Genomic DNA, 16,577 nt, shown 5'->3' on the forward strand with positions numbered 1-16,577 from the left:
CCGAAAGAGTCGAAGAATGTAGGAGGCGCCTGTCACCGCATGGCTCTGGGGACATCTGGTGGTGAGAACCAAGGCAAGGTCACGGGAAAGAGAAAAATGCCACAGGCACCGCCAGGGTCCATCCAGTGGTTCTTGTGGCACCAAAGGCGTTTGGGAGGGGGATGGGGGAGTCCTGGGAGAGTCAGTAAAGATGGGATTGAGGCAACACTCTCAGATCAAACACACACACACATCTTTCTGCTTCCCTTAGGCAAATTATTTTCATCTATTATCAGTTTATATTCTTTTAAAAAGGATTTGAAAAAAATTCTCCACCCATTATTGGAGGTGGGGACTCTTGGGGCTGTAGAGAAACATATATCAAAGCTCTGGCCATAGGTCCTGGGCACCGTGGTATGTGCCATGCTGTCCAGGCCTCCCTGGGGGTCAGGAGCTGGGAGACTTCACTCCTGGGGGGATGTGCTCAGAGCCGCAGCCAGGACGGGACAGGGATGGGGACAGGTGTGTGTGACCACAAAACCACCTCTATGCAGTTTGCGGATTGAACTGCTTCTCCAAAGACTTAAGGTAGCCAGTGTTTATTAAAAAGTGAACAGGGTTTGACTTTCAGCATTTTCCTGGAGTGACTATCGTCTGCCACTGCGTGCTGAGATTAAATGAATCTTGGTGGAGAATTTTTAAATTACCTTCTTGAAAGATATCTACACCTGGCTGCAGAGAAACGTACTCGTCTGCTTTCTCATGGGCAAAGGAGCAGAAGGCACTTTTTCTTATTGCTGAAATGCCTGAGAATTTTTCTCCAGCCCCAAGGGATGAGCCATTTCTTTCTCTGCTGTCACCTTTTTTCTCCCTAAACCAGTGATTCTTAACCAGCGTTGAATCCATCCCCCCCACCGCCCCCCAGGGACACTGGGCAATGTCTGGCGACATCTGTGGTGGTCGCGACTGGGCGTGCTCCTGGCATCAAGTGGGTGGGGCCCGGGATGCCGCTCCGCCCCACACAGGGCCCAGGATGGTCCCGCAGAACGTGAATGACCTGCCCAGTGGCAGCAGTGCCGAGGGGGAGACCCTGCCCTAGGAGGATGCGCTTATAGTTTGGGGTGCAGTAGCTCCGCAGATGGCCAGCATCCCCCAGGAGCTTTTGGTTTTGTCGGTAAACGAGTAAAGAAGTCGTATGAGCCCGATCAGATCGGAAAGGGGGAGCTGTTGTCCCCTGCATTCAGGAATTCCTGCAGAGCTATTTTTTCGGGTTTATATTTGGACAAACATCCCCGGCCCCCTCCCTTCTCTCTTCTTATGGAACAGCTGTGCAACCTCTTCCCCACTTCCCCTTCCTTACCTAGTCTGGCCAGGATCCCCGCATTTGGACTTGGAAGACTGCAGGTCATTACCGCTCGCCTATCGTGTATGTTGCCTCTTTGGGCTTCGTGAAGACAGCCCTGCCCCACTCACTCTCTCTCCGCCTCTCTTTAGAACTGAGCATGCAGAATTCAGAGGGTGGATCGGATTCGCCGGCTTCCGTGGCTCTGTGTCCCTCGTCAGCAGCCCAGGCGCCTGTGGCCCAGCCTGTGCCAGCCTCGCCACAGGTAAGGGACCAGCCGCCTGCCGCTCAGGCCGCTCCGGGAAAACCAGCGCAGCCAGGGCGGGGATGCGTCCACCTTGGTTTTGAAAAACATTTGAATCAGCAGAGCGAGGAATCTCTATTTTTCTGAATTGACTTCTCAGCTCCACGGCTGCTGCTGTTGCAACGCACCCTCATTTTCCTTCCTCACCCCATGTTATTAGACTTTTTCACTGTTTGTTGTAAAATGGTCCCACCAAGGGATCGATGATGCAAACTCACAAAGAAAGCCCTTCCCCGACTTTGATTTAGTCCATTCTTATCTGCTAGTGGTAGTTTTCTTGTACATTGGAAATGACCCTTCTACACAGAAAGCCTTTCTATCCATAAGGCAAAAGAGAAGTGAGAATTCTTAGGATTTGGTTCATTAATTGAATCTAGTATTAGAATCGGTATATTCTTTAAAATTTGCAGAGAGAGAATTTTCACATTAAGGCTCTCCCAACTTCTAGATTTCTATAGTGGATTGAAATACACCATTAAGTAGACATAAACATAAAATTAGTGACATAAATCTACCAGAAACCGAAGGTAACAGAACAGACCAAAATCATAGACATGTGCAGAGGTCCACTGTGGCCACGTGATCATCTATGATTTACAAATCTAAAAGTTAGGAGCACGACAGAAAGAATTGATTATGGCAAACAAACAAACAAACAAAAAAACCCCAAAAAAACGTAATTCAGCAAAAGCCAAGAGGCAAACATCAAAGCCGTTTATTCAGTTTAGAATGTGTAGTTGGACATGTTCAGCATTTATTTCTTGGAAGTGTGGCGGCCCCAGCATGGGTGCCAAGAGGGCGTGATCACTTGCAGTGTGGTCTAATTGATTGTTTCCTTGCCCACTGAGCCCAATGCGTGAGCCCTCCACCCCATGGAGCCCTCCACCCTCTCACCAAACCCCCGTCTCAGGCGCCCCTGGGCCTGGGTGGCGGCTGCCTTCACTGTAGCGGCTGCAGGCTGACTGGTCCCAGGGTCCTGCCATGGCCACCGTGTACATCCCAGGCTCCAGGGCTCCAGTCCCTGATGGAGATGGATCCAGCCCCGCACCCCCTGCCTCGATGGTTGTGTCCCCGCCCCCGTCGGGCACGTCTCTCGCCTGCAGTCTGCACTGCACTCCCTAAACAGTGAGCACCCAGTTCATCCCCAGTAAGGGGCGTTCTTGCTCCCACTGTCCCCATGATGCACTCTTCCTGCTTCCGCTCTCAGCCCTGGCCATCCACCAGGACTTCCCACCACGGTGGGCGTGTTCTGCCACCAGCCCCACCAGGCTCCGAGCACTGGCAATGTAGCCAGTGCCGCTGAGGAACTGAATTCTGTAATTCATTTAAATGGAAGTAAATTTCAGCGTCCACAGAGCTACGCAGCTAGTAGCTTCCGTATTGGACAGCTCAGCTTTGGAGTGTGTGCGTGTATACCCTTAATATTCTTATTTATTTGAGGTGAAATTCACATGGCCCAAAATTCACCATTTTAAGGTGAACAATTCAGTGGCGTTTAAGACATTCACGGTGTTTTGCGACCTCCACCTCTACCTAGTTCCAGAACATTTTCATCCCCCAAAGAAGAAACCCCGTCCCCATGAGCAGTCACCCTCCATCCCTCTCCCCCAGCCCCTGGCAACCACGAATGCCCTCTCTGTCCCCGTGGATTTGCCTGTTCTGGACGCTTCGTGTAAATGGAATCACACACTGCATGGCCTTTTGTGTCTGGCTTCTCTCACTGAGCGTTATGTTCTCAAGGTCCATTCACATTGTAGCGAGTGTCATTGCTTCTCTCCTTTTTCTGGCTGAGTGATGTTCCCATGTGGGTTTATCCGTCCACCCTATTGATTTCTGTACCATCTGTGTTCTCTTTGCCTCTGGAGGGCCGAGTGTATTGAATTCTTATAGAACAGTGGTGTTTTATAAAGCCAAGCCCCGCAGAATCACCACACTGGTGATACTTGGGTCCAAGTGGGACGACCATAGACTCACAGTTGATGACTTCCAAAGCCCAGCCTTTACAGAAGCAAAGCGCTCTATTTCCTCCCTCACCTTGAGGGTACGTTTTGATCCTTCATGTTTTCCTAGCTTTGTCCAACCAGTCCTCCAGGCCAAGTGGCAAAGCCACACTGGGAAGATGGCTCAGGGGCCCAGAGAGCAGTCTTGGAGTCCAGGAGGGGCCTGGACTGAGTCTGGGTTGTAGAACTTCTGATGCTGAGGCCGCAGGACATAGACCTGGCCTTGACCATTCTAGGCTTCCTTTTCCCTCGTGTGTAAAATGGGGACAGGTCCAGGGGATACTGAGAAACGATGGGGTGTGACCCAGCTCGTCCGGCGGAGGAGGTGGTGTGGACGACCAGCCTCGGCATCCAGCTCTCAGCCCATGTCACCTTGATGACTATCGACCCCAAGGAGACGAAGCTGCTGGGTGTGTGTGTGTGTGTGCGTGTGTGTGCACGTGTGCTCGAGCCCCCACTGTGCCCGCCTAAGTCAGCCTGAGCTGCGTGTGTGTGCGCCCACATCTCCTTTCCTACCCGTCCCGCTATGTTTCCATAAGGCGACAGTGGGCGCAGTTGAGCTGTGACCTGTGTCTGTTTCCAGGACTAACCTCTGACAAGCCTAAATGTCCTCTTTCCTTCCCTTTTAGAGGGTGTTGGTCCAGGCAGCAGGCTCGGCTCCCAAGGGGGCTCAGATGCAGCCCATCTCCCTCCCCAGAGTGCAGCAGGTGCCACAGCAGGTAACCACAGCACAGGTGACTCGGGACGAGGTTGGCACGTAGCACCTTGGAGCCCTGTCTGAACGATGATGCATGCTTTTCTGTTGTCGCTGTTCCTTTTCGTTTGATGTGTTCAGTTCCTTACCAGAAAGTTCTTTTGGAAGCTGTGTTAAAAAAAAAAAATCTTTTGCTGCAGATAGGTTGCATCAAGCGAAGAAAACTTATGATCTTTCATTCATTCAGATATTCAGCCTTTGGGGCACAGGCGAGCCCCTAGATAGAGCATGGGGTGCAGCGGTAGACACACAGGCAGATAGAGGAGGTTTCTGGATTGGAGGAGCACCGAGCCCCCTGGGGAGGCAAACTCATCTGCAGGCAAGTGCTGGACCCTCAGACGGGCACTTCTTGTGAAATTAAATGATTTGAGAAGAAAGCTTGAATGTGTGGGCTCACCAGCCAAATCGCAGCCCAGATCATCAGCTCAGACAGGCGGTGTGATCTGAGCAGGGGTTGGCAGACCTCTTCTGGGAAAGGCCTAGCCGTACATCTTTCTTTTTTGACTTTGCAGGCCAGATGGTCTCTGGCACAACCATGCAGCACTCGCGAAAGTCACAAAGGAATGGTGTGGCTGTGTGCCAATAAAGCTTTATTTATAAGAACGTGCGGGCCGGATTTGACCCGAGGGCCAGAATTTGCCGACTCCTGCTCTGTAAGATGCTGAATTAAAATTCGTTCAGGCTCCTGCCTGAAAGGAACCAGGAGCATATGGAGATGGCGAGACCCCAGAGGACACACCTCTCCCTTCGAGGGGCTCCTGCCCAGAGTAGTAGGGTGTTTAGAGATGTTTGCCTGGTGCTGTGTGATTTTCGGGGTCCCAGAGGAGAAGCAAAGGCATGGGGTGGGGGTGGGGGGCTAGCAGGGAACCAGCGGCCCTGCTTTAGCTCCTTGAGGGAGGGGCGACCACGACTCCTGGGATTCCAGAAGCTTGCCCTCCTCTGTGGGGTTGGGCCTGTGCCTGCTGTTTCTCCTGGGCCACCCAGACTTGGGGGCTGACCTCTGCATCTTACCCAGTCCGCTAAGACAAAGGGGGTTGCGTGTGTGCATATGTCCCCCGGGTTGGGCTGTCCTCAGAGGTGGGAATCGGCCCTGTCCTGCTGCTGCATGAGAAGGCCTACAGAGAGGGCACGATGAGACTGGCCCTCGATTTTCTGACCCCCAAACAAGGTTGAATCAGGGACCCGCTAAGCCTCCCTCTGCGGTGGGGTCCCGAAGTTCTGCACGCAGAGCTCTGGGCCTCCACCAGCAGGGCCCGAGTCCCTTGGGGGTCATCAGCTGAGGCTGTGAACTGACCAACGAGGGAGGGGTCTTCCCACCGGCCTCCTCCCTCCACCCCCCCGCCCCACTCCAGGTACAGCGCTCCTGCTAATTCTGCTCAGACCTTCAGAGTCTCTTCCAGCGTGGCTCCCAGGACCCCGACCCGTTGCTGGGGACGGCCTCCAGGGCCACCGAAAAGAGTGGCGGGGGGTGGTGGAGCGCACGAGCAGCTTGAGCCCCCTCCCCTGCCGAGGGGCCGTGGGGGCATCGGGCGCTCCCAGGTCCGCATTCCGTCCACGTCTCTGGCGTCTGCTGTCCAGCAAGACTGGCCCCTCTGCCCAGTGGCCAGCAGGCCGCAGGCACCCCCAGCCCTGCTCTGCACCTTCGCTCCGGGCTGGGCCCCTCCCCGCCCAGAATAGGGGCCCAGACCCGCTGCGGTTCCATTTCCGTTTGCGCTCATCCGGAATACGTGGCCTTGATGTGACTGCCTCCCCTGGTTTTTTTAGAAGTGCCAGCTGGGGGCAGGACAACTGTGATGTGCTGCTAAGTGTTCACAAAAGGCAATAGGAGATATTTCTGCCTGAATAATCTGGAAGTCCTGAGCAAGGAAGACTCCGTGTAACACCAAGTATCTGCTGTTGTTTCAGGTCCAGCCCGTGCAGCACGTGTATCCCCCCCAGGTGCAGTACGTGGAAGGGGGGGAAGCCGTCTACACCAACGGAGCCTTGTACGTGGTGTCCTCCCCCTCCCCCGAAAGGGGCCTCACAGGGAACCGACTGTAGGCCACATCCCAACCTTCTGTCACGACGCCCACTGAGCTCCCTTGGGGATGTGTTTACACAGAATCCTTTCCCTTACCCTTCGGGTGATGTGTCCCAACTATTACAATGGCATAAGGACATCACAGCCTGGTGGAGATTTCAGAAATCACAGACTGTTATACTTTCACTTCTAGAAAAGGCAGTCTTTAAAAACAAACCCAAAAAACCAATCCACCTTCGAAGTCTGAAGATATCCTTTGCAATCCAGAAACCGTGTCCATCTCTGCTTTCTCATCCTGGCCTCTGTTAACCTCTGGCTTTTTCTGATGTTGGTAAAACTTGATCTTCCATTTGTCAAGGACGTCTAGGGTTTTCTGCCTTCAAACTCCGTGATGCTTGGGGCAGAAAATGATGCGTTTCCCAGAAGCTCACTGTGCTCGGGACGCGCGTCCTTTTGCTTGTTTCTGCCTCCGGTTTCCACGACTCCCGTCCTGAGGGCGCGGGAGGGTTTGGTTGTGGTTAAAGAGATGTGATTGCTGGAGTCGTGGGCGCCCGCAGCACAACACTGAAGGCATGACACACACTGACCCAGAGGAGGGCGTGTGAAGCCTGTGAGCCCCCAGCAGGCTCTGGGGGACCCTCCGCAGCAGCATCCTGGCTCGACTGCACTGCGGTCAGACAGGACGTCCCCCGGGGGCCGGAGAGGCTGCCCTGTCCCCAAGAGGGGCCTTCCCTTAGTCACCCCTGAGGAAAAACCCCTACTGACCGGCTTTCACTGCGGCCGGATGTACATCAACCGACATGGTTAATGATTTGATCCAGATGTTAAAGGATTTCAGACAAATTCTTGGAATCCCTTAGACATTCTTTTTATTATGCAATTACATTTTTTAAAAAAAAACTTTCTGGTTTGAAAGAACTAGAGACTCCCAGGAAGTTGCAAAATTAGCCCAGAGTCCCTTGTACCTTTCACCCAGCCTCCGCACCCCCGGTGGTGACATCTTCTATGACTGCAGGATGGTATCAAAACCAGGGCACCACATCGGGCCATATTCAGCTTCACAGCCTTTAGGCGCACGTGTGCACACGAGTGTGTGTGTGTGTACAGCTCTACGTGGTCTTATCCCAGGGGTAGACCTCCAGTAACCAGGGTCAGGTCCAGCCCTGCTCCACCCACCAAGCCCCGCCCCACCCACCAAGCCCCGCCCCACCCACCAAGCCCCGCCCCCGTCGAGTGCAATTTGCACGTGCGGTTTGTAAATGACCAGTCGCTGAGGGATCAGCTGGGATCCCGAATGCTTTCGGAGACCATGGCTGTGAACTCGCTGTATTGACAGCCGGGTCTGACTTAGCCACGTGCTCGGCGCCGTGGTTTCCGGCGTTTACGTGAAGCCTTCTCTCTCCCGCTAGGCGGACGGCGTATGCCTACAACCCCGAACCCCAGATGTACGCCCCCAGCAGCTCCGCGTCGTACTTCGAGGCCCCGGGCGGTGCCCAGGTGACCGTGGCAGGCTCCTCCCCGACGGCAGTCCCCGCCCACAGCATGGTGGGCATCACCATGGATGTCGGGGGCAGCCCCATCGTCTCCGGCACGGGAGCCTACCTCATCCACGGGGGCATGGACGGCACCCGGCACGCCCTGGCGCACACATCCCGCTCATCACCCGCTACGGTATGTACGTCCCAGGCTCTCGGGGGCAGCAGGTTAGGCCCTGAATAGACTCCCGGCAGCAGCAGGGACGGTGAGTAGAAGGCAGCCGGGAGCACGGGCGTCGGAACCCCACTAGCCTACGACAAGCGCCCCCGTCTTTGAACCTCGGGTCCTCCCTTGGTAAAGACAGAGGGTAGATGGCTGTAGCCAGTGCTGGGAGCGTTGCAGATGAGGAGGCAGCTCAGTGCTGGGAGATGCTGCTGCCGCTGGTGGTCCACCATGACCGTCCTCATCGTCATCAGCCTCTCCCAGGCGGAGATCAACACATCCCCACGAAAACTGGGCTGAACCCAAGCAGAGCTATACTAGACTGGTACCCCACACCTCTGTCCAAAACGGTGGCTTACCTGCTTTAAAGATGTATCTGCTTTGAAAACTCTATTTCCCATATTTACTCTTATTTTTTAAATTAGCACAAAGTGGACGGTGTGGGCTGCACAGACCCATGAGTTTTGACTCACGTACAGACTCGGGTATCTGTCCCCACATCAGTACACAGAATGGTTGCATAACCCCCAAAACACCCTCGGGTGTTTCTTGGTAGTCACGACCTCCTCTCACCCTCAACCCCTGGCACCGTGGGTCTGCTCTCCGTCACTGTACTGTTGTCTCTGTGGGGATGCCGTATAAAGGGAATCATCCAGGAGACTCCTTTTGTGACTGGCTCCTTTCACCCAGTGTGGAGCCTGGAGATCCCGTCCAGCTGTCCTGTGAGTCAGTGGTTCCTTCTTGTTGCTGAGTCATGTTCCGTGACCCTAACGGCTCGTTCCTCCATTCACCAGCTGCGGGGCCATTTGGGCTGTTTCCAGTTTTTCGTGATTGTGAATAAAACAGCTAGAAGGACTCTCATGTATAGACACATGTTTTCCTTTCTTTGGGGTCAGTCAATACCTACGAATGGGATTGCTGGCTCCTACAGTAAGTGTATGTTTAACTTTATCCGAAACCACCCGTGTTTTCCCGGGGGGGGAGGTACCATTTCGAGCTCCCCCAGCCAGGTGTGAGTTCCTCTCGTCCCACCTCGTCACCAGCATTTTTTGTTGTCGGGTGTTGTCAGCATCTTTCTTTTTAGCCATTCTCATCGGTGTGTGGTGTTATCTTACTGTGGTTGTCATTATGCATTTTCGTAATCGCTAACGATGGCCAGCACCTGGTCAGGGGCTTTGCCTTTCATGTATGTTCTTTGGTGATACGTCAGTTGAAGTTTGTTTATTTTTTTAACTGTGTTGTTGGTTTTCTTACTGTTAATTTTGAGAATTGTTTGTATATTCTGGATACAAGTCCCCTGCCGGATATGTGATTTGCAAATATTCTCTCCCAGTCTTTAAAGTGCTTTTTCATTCTCTTAAGAGTGTCTTTTGGGGACTTCCCTGGTGATCCAGTGGTTAAGACTCCACGCTTCTACTGCAGGGAGCCCAGGTTCAGCCCCTGGTTGGGGAACTAAGATCCCACATGCTGTGCTCTGCGGCCAAAAATTTAAAAAAAAAAAAAATTTTTTTTTTGAAGTGTCTTTTGCAGAGAAAAAAAAAATTTTCCCGATAATTTTGATCAAATCCAATTTAACAGTTTTTCTTTTTTGGAAAGATCGTGCTTTTGATGTCATGCCTGAGAACTCTTCGCCTGTCCCGAGGTCGTGAACATTTTCTCCTCTGTTTTCTTTGAAAAGTTTTATAGTTTTACATTTTACATTTAGCTCCGCTTCATTCTGAGCTAACTTTTGTATAAGACGTAAAGTTTATGTCGAGGTTCATTTTTATGCATATGAAACAACCAGTTGTCCCAGCATCATTTGTTAAAACACTGTCCTTTATCGGATTGCTTTTCCACATTTGTCAAAAATCAATTGGCCTGGGACTTCCCCAGTGGTGCAGTGATGAAGAGTGCCTGCCAATGCAGGGGACACAGGTTCGATCACTGGTCCGGGAAGATCCCACATGCTGTGGAGCAGCTAACCCCGTGTGCCACAACTACTGAGCCTGTGCTCTAGAGCCCGTGAGCCACAACTTCTGAGCCCATATGCCACAGCTACTGAAGCCCGCGCGCCTAGAGCCCGTGCTCCGCAACAAGAGAAGCCACTGCAATAAGAAGCCCGCACACCACAGTGAAGGGTAGTCCCAGAAATGGGTAGACTGGCTCCTCTCACTTTATTCTTCAGTATTATATTGGCTATTTATATAGATTTAGAATTTTCTATATAGATTTTAGATCAGTTTATCTTTATTTCCAAAAAAAATTCCTAGTGAGATTTTGATTAAACAGCATTAAAGCTGTGTATCAATTTGGGGAGAATTGACATCTTTACTATGTTGGGTCTTCCAATCCATGAACGTGGTGTGTTTTCTCCATTTATTTAGCTCTTCTTTGATTTCTTTCATCAGCATTTGGTCATTTTTAGCATGCAGATCCTGTACTTATTTTGTTATATTTATGCCTAGGTATTTTTTGGTTTTGGAGCTTTTTTTTTTTTTTTTTTTTTTGGCTATGTTGGGTCGTAGCTGCAGCATGGGGGCTCTTCGTTGCGGCGCGCGGGCTTCTTGTGGTGTGCGGGTGTTCTCTCTCTAGTTGTGGCGCGCAGGCTCCAGGGCGCGTGGGCTCTATAGTTTGCGGCATGCAGACTCTAGTTGAGGCGCGCGAGCTCAGTAGTTGTGGCGCACGGGCTTAGTTACCCTGCGGCGTGTGGGATCTTAGTTCCCTGACAAGGGATCGAACCCACGTCCCCTGCATTGGAAGGCTGATTCTTTACCACTGGACCACCAGGGAAGTCCCCTGGAGCTATTTTAAATGGTACTGATTTGAAATTTCAGTTTTCAACTGTTCATTGCTAGTGTACAAAAGTATGGTTGATTTCTGGTTCTTGACCTTGCTTCCTGTGACCATGCTGAACTCAGTCTTTAGTTCTAAGAGTTTTTTGTGGTCTGCAAATAGGAACAGTTTTAGTTCTTTTCCCGTGTGGGTGACTTTTATTTCTTTTTCTCGCCTTATTGCACTGACTAGAACGTCCAGTACGATGCTGTGTAAGAGTGGTGAGAGTGGACATCCTTGCCTTGTTCTCAGTCTTAGGGGAAAAGCTTCAGTCTTTCACCCCTAAGTGTAATGTTACCTGTATGTTTTTCACAAATGCCTTTTTTCAGGTTGAGGAAGTTTCCTTCTATTCCTGGTTTTCTGAGAGTCTTTATCATAATTGGATGTTGAGTTTTGCCAAATGCTTTTTTCTTATTGATATGATCACGTGTTTTTTCTTCTTTAGACTACGAATGTGATGGATTTTGATTGATTGTCAATTAAAAAATAACTTCCTGGGCTTCCCTGGTGGCGCAGTGGTTGAGAGCCCGCCTGCCGATGCAGGGGACACGGGTTCGTGCCCTGGTCCGGGAGGATCCCACATGCCGCAGAGCGGCTGGGTCCGTGAGCCATGGCCGCTGAGCCTGTGCGTCCGGAGCCTGTGCTCCGCAATGGGAGAGGCCACAGCCGTGAGAGGCCCGTGTACCGCAAAAAAAAAAAAAAAAACTTCCTATTTTTGTGTGGGCTTAATGCGAAATAGAAGATGATGTTCGAGCCTCATCCCTGTTCTCTTGGTCCTGATGTGTTTCCGGGTCACCCTGACATTAGAGGCCTTCTGAGCTTAGCTGTTCTCTCCCTTTCTCTGTCCAGGGTGCTCCCCAGGACCTGGCTCTGAGGACAGGCGTGGAGAGGAGTCATTTGCTGTCTAGAGCGGTGACTGTGGGATGGTGCCTGCCACTCCACCCCAGGGGCACCAGCCTGCCCCTTGCCTCACTCGGGCCCTCCAGGGTCCTCAGCACACCCTCAGAGGATTGGCTGGCAGACCTGAGTGCAGAGCTGCCGTTGATCAGAAGCCTTCCTCACAGACTACGTTAAGTTTCACGAATGTGACGTCTCCGTATCAGCAGACTGCATCAACTCATAATAGTGAATAGGCTAGGGTCGCAGGTCACAGGTCATGATATTCTCTGCAGTGCACACTGCCTCGCTGGAAACAGATGTGCAGCTCAGACCCCGGGCCGCCTGGTTACTGTAGTCTGATGTCTGGGTTGCACTAGAAGAATCGAGTTTCTAAATCAGTTGGAAATCCACGAACAGGCTATGTTTTGACACCCTGCCCACCCCCAGCCCCAAAAGCTCCAAGAGTTATCACCTTGGATGAGCACCTGCCTCCAGACTCCCTCTGCGCTGTTGTGGGTTTTTGACTTGCTTTTGGTGTGGGGACATCTCACAAGGATCAGCAGAGATCCAACCAAGAGCCAGGAACAGGACTGGCCCTGAGGCTGCGACAGAAATAACGATGGCTCCTGGATCCGGCATTTCACGTCTATCAGTTTCCTTAGGTCAGAGTTGTGTTTCCAGGGACTTCAAGTTAATCCTGCAAACAGAGCACAAAGACCAGAGCAAATCGGCACCTACAGCCCCAGTGAGGGACTTCAGACTTTCAGTGACACATTTGTTTGAATCTCATTTCTGGTTAAAATTTCATCAGTATTGAAATCTTAGAAGTGAATTGCCCAAATGGTAACTTTTTGATAACTTTTCCTGTTGTGCTTTTTTTTTTGACCCCATGGAGCAGAGATGCTAAGCTGAGAGGTATGCTCTTTGGGTTGTAACAAGGGGAGACTCTGGGGGCTCCGGGGCTGCATGAGGAAAAGCCCCCCTGCCACCATGCCAAGTAGGCGGCCCCCCTGGGCCACGCAGTGGAGGCTGATGAAGACAAATCATCTATCCAATTTTGAAGATGATAAAAATACAGCATCCCTGTCCGTGAGGGGATGTACCATTGCGATGTCTCATCGGGGCTCTGGGACCTGGTCTGGTGAAGACCCGTTGGACTCTGCATTTCCAGGAAGTCAGAGAGGGCCAGCACACAGGCAGTGGTGGCCCTGGGTGCTCCAGTCCCACGGAGGTTGGGGGCTGCCTGCCCTGGCGACCCCGCTCAGGCAGGCCAGACAACTGGTGCATAAGCAAGAGCTACACAGAAGCTGGAAGGGCCAGCGCTTCACCTTGGAGGATGGCGGCACATGGGTTCCATCTTTCTCTGGTTGCGTTCAGCTTCTGTAAGCTTTGTGGCATCTGATGTGATTTTCAAACACACCTAAGAAAGCATCATCGATGTCTTCCACCCCCAAGTGAGGAAAATCCTCCTGTCTGGGTGTGTGCAGCAGAGCCTCAGCAGCCCAGCCCCATGGAACACTTTGGGTCTTCTTCGAAAAAACTGAGATCTTAATATTAAAAGTCGCAATATGCAAATGAAAACTACAACGAGGTACCACCTCACACGGGTCAGAATGGCCATCACTAAAAAGTCTACAAGTAGGGACTTCCCTGGTGGCACAGTGATTAAGAATCCACCTGCCAATGCAGGGGACACGGGTTCGATCCCTGGTCCGGGAAGTTCCCACATGCCGTGGAGCGCCTAAGCCCGTGCGCCACAACTACTGAGTCCGCGCGCCTAGAGCCCGTGCTCTGCAGCAAGAGAAGCCACCGCAATGAGAAGCCCGCGCACCACAATGAAGAGTAGCCCCCGCTCGCCGCAACTAGAGAAAGCCCATATGCAGCAATGAAGACCCAACGCAGCCAAAAATAAATAAATAAAATGAAATAAATTTGTTAAAAAAAAAGTCTACAAATAATAAATTCTGGAGAGGGTGTGGAGAAAAGGGAACCCTCCTACACTGTTGGTGGGAATGTAAATTGGCACAGCCGCCATGGAGAACAGTATGGAGGTTCCTCAAAAAACTAAAAATAGAACTACCATACGACCCAGCAATCTCACTCCTGGGCATATATCCAGACAAAGCTCTAATTCAAAAAGATTTGTGCACCCCTATGTTCATAGCAGCACTATTTACAGTAGCCAAGACATGGAAGCAACCTAAATGTCCAGCAACAGATGAATGGATAAAGAAGATGTGGTACATGTATATACAATGGAATATTACTCAACCATAAAAAATAATGAAATAATGCCATTTGCAGCAACATGGATGGACCTAGAGATTATCAAACTAAGTGAAGTAAGCCAGATAGAGAAAGACAAATATCATATGATATCGCTTATATGGGGAATCTAAAATATGATACAAATGAACTTATTTACAAAGCAGAAACAGACTCACAGACATAGAAAACAAATTTCCAGTTACCAGAGGGGAAAGCGGGTAGGGGAGGGGTAAATTAGGAGTTTGGGATTAGCAGATACAAACTACTATGTATAAAATAGATAAACAACAAGGACCTACTGTATAGCACAGGGAACTATATTCGATATCCTGTAATAAACTGTAATGGAAAAGAATATGAAAAAGAATATATATATTTTTTAAAAGTCACAATACTTGGGGCCCTGGAATGATAGATTCAAGTTCTGCAGTGTTAAAGGTACAGCAGACATCCCTGAGATGTGCCACTTGAAATCATAGGCATTTCTTTGCTGAGTCATCAGAAACGCAGCTCCTGCTTTCGAAACTCCAGCGAGCATCTTCGCTCTGACCACCAGCACATGTGGATACAGAAGAGACGAATCTTCTATCCTGTATCCAGCTCGCTGGGAAGATGGTCTTGCGGCCGCTTCGAGTGGATGTGTCTGTAAGGGACCTGCTTCAGTCCTGAGTGCTGAGTCAAGGCCAGCGGGGACCCTGGACCGTCCACGGCTCCCTGTGTGTGGACTGGCTTCCCACTCGGGCACCTCCATTCTCACGGCGACCCTTCCTGGTGGCCCATGGGGCTGGTGCACCATCCACTCAGCGTCACAGCTCACGATGGATCGCCAACCGCTAAGCAGCTCTTCTCTGGAGCCTGTGTTTTCAGGGAAGACCCAGGATATCTTGACTGGACTATGAACTCACACGCCTACTGGGCATTCACTAGAAGCTTCCTCGCGCCCTGCACAGAGCTTTTGTCCAACCACAAGAGCAAAACGTTTGCCGGCAAAAGCACATTATTTGATAAAGTAGTTTCGCCAATAGTACATCCGCTTTTTCTCTAAAATATTCATCATTGGACTTCCCTGGCAGTTCAGTGGTTAAGACTCGGTGCTTCCACTGCAGGAGGCATGGTTTCAGTCCCTGGTTGGGGAACTAAGATCCCGCAAGCCCCGTGGGTTGGCCATAAATAAATAATTCATCATCACTTTTTGTCCTTCTAATAGACTTTCTCTTAGAGCAATTTCAGGTTTACAGAAAAATCGAGCAGCTGTACAGAGAATTCCCGTAATGCCCCACCCTGTACCCCACGCAGTTTTCCTTATTATTAACATCTAAGTTTGGTGCATCTGTTACAGCCAATAAGCCAATATTGACCCATTATCATTATTAACTAAAGCTCTTGGTGACATCAGGGTTCACCCTATGTTGTACGTTCTATGGGTTTTGACAAACATCTAATGATATCATCCCTTTTTTAAAAAAATTTATTTTTGGCTGCATTGGGTCCTCGTTGCTGTGCACGGGCTTTCTTTAGTTGCGGTGAGCAGGGGCTGCTTTTCATCGCGGGGCACAGGCTTCTCATTGCAGTGGCTTCTCTTGTTGCGGAGCACGGGCTCTAGGCGCGTGGGCTTCAGTAGTCGTGGCTCGCGGGTTCAGTAGTTGTGGCTCACAGGCTCTAGAGTGCAGGCTCAGTAGTGTGGCACACGGGCTTCGTTGCTCCGCGGCATGTGGGATCTTCCCGGACCAGGGCTCGAACCCGTGTCCCTTGCATTGGCAGGCGGATTCTTAACCACTGCGCCACCAGGGAAGTCCCAATATCATCACTTTTGAATGTGGTTTTGCAAGTTTCTTTGCAAAGGTGGGAGCAGTGCCCCTTTGAAAGATCTATCTAAAGTTCATCTCTGCTCTGCTTTAAGTGACAAAATGAAAGAATGCGTACTGGAAAGCACTCCGGTTCTTATTCTGAAAAGTCTCAATTAACTTACCAGAGAAGTCATCATCCTGTTTAGAGTAACACAAACCCACTTACCATGTCAAGGGCTACATGGGTCATCCATCTAATAAAAGCCTCTTCCTAATTTCCTTCATCTGTTCCTTGTGTTCCTACTGTTTTCTTTCGTGGCTCCGTATGTAAATGAGCACAGTGTGTGACCCCCGATTGGATCTTGGTCCACAAACAGGACTTTCATCAAGTGATTCGATCGGTTAACAGTGTTGAGTGGGGGTTAATTTCCGGGTCACAGAAGATGTTGACATTTGGGGAGCCTGGCTGAAGGGCATGCTTTGTGCTATTTTTGCAACTTTTTATACAATCTGGAGTTATTTCCAAACTTAAAAATTTTTCAATTGATAAATTAAGAAGTAGAACTATATTTTTTAAAGTTCTAGGAACTACAAGAAGAAGTAAACATGTTAGCTGGTAAAAATGATTACCAAAAAAGATTATCTCCGTGAGGTAGAAAGAAGAGGAAGACTTGCTTTTTTTATACCTTTTTCTTCTATTTGAACTTTAACCACATGCATGCATTACCTTAT

General features: G+C 50.6%; 1 protein-coding gene across 6 annotated transcripts in view; it reads left to right on the forward strand.

Annotated features, from left to right (window-relative positions):
• The window catches only part of RFX2 (regulatory factor X2), a 185,955-nt gene that overhangs the window by 137,559 nt on the left and 31,819 nt on the right, over window positions 1-16,577 (forward strand). For all 6 annotated transcript variants that reach the window (XM_079918169.1, XM_079918171.1, XM_079918167.1 and 3 more), the window contains 4 exons: window positions 1,474-1,586; window positions 4,255-4,344; window positions 6,285-6,364; window positions 7,809-8,070. In XM_079918169.1, the coding sequence (XP_079774295.1) occupies window positions 1,482-1,586; window positions 4,255-4,344; window positions 6,285-6,364; window positions 7,809-8,070 (537 nt within the window). In that variant the 5' untranslated portion in view covers window positions 1,474-1,481. The remainder of the gene's footprint in view (window positions 1-1,473; window positions 1,587-4,254; window positions 4,345-6,284; window positions 6,365-7,808; window positions 8,071-16,577) is intronic.

This window comes from Stenella coeruleoalba (genome assembly GCF_951394435.1).
Source record: "Stenella coeruleoalba genome assembly, chromosome: 3".
NCBI classification, from domain to species: Eukaryota; Metazoa; Chordata; class Mammalia; order Artiodactyla; family Delphinidae; genus Stenella; species Stenella coeruleoalba.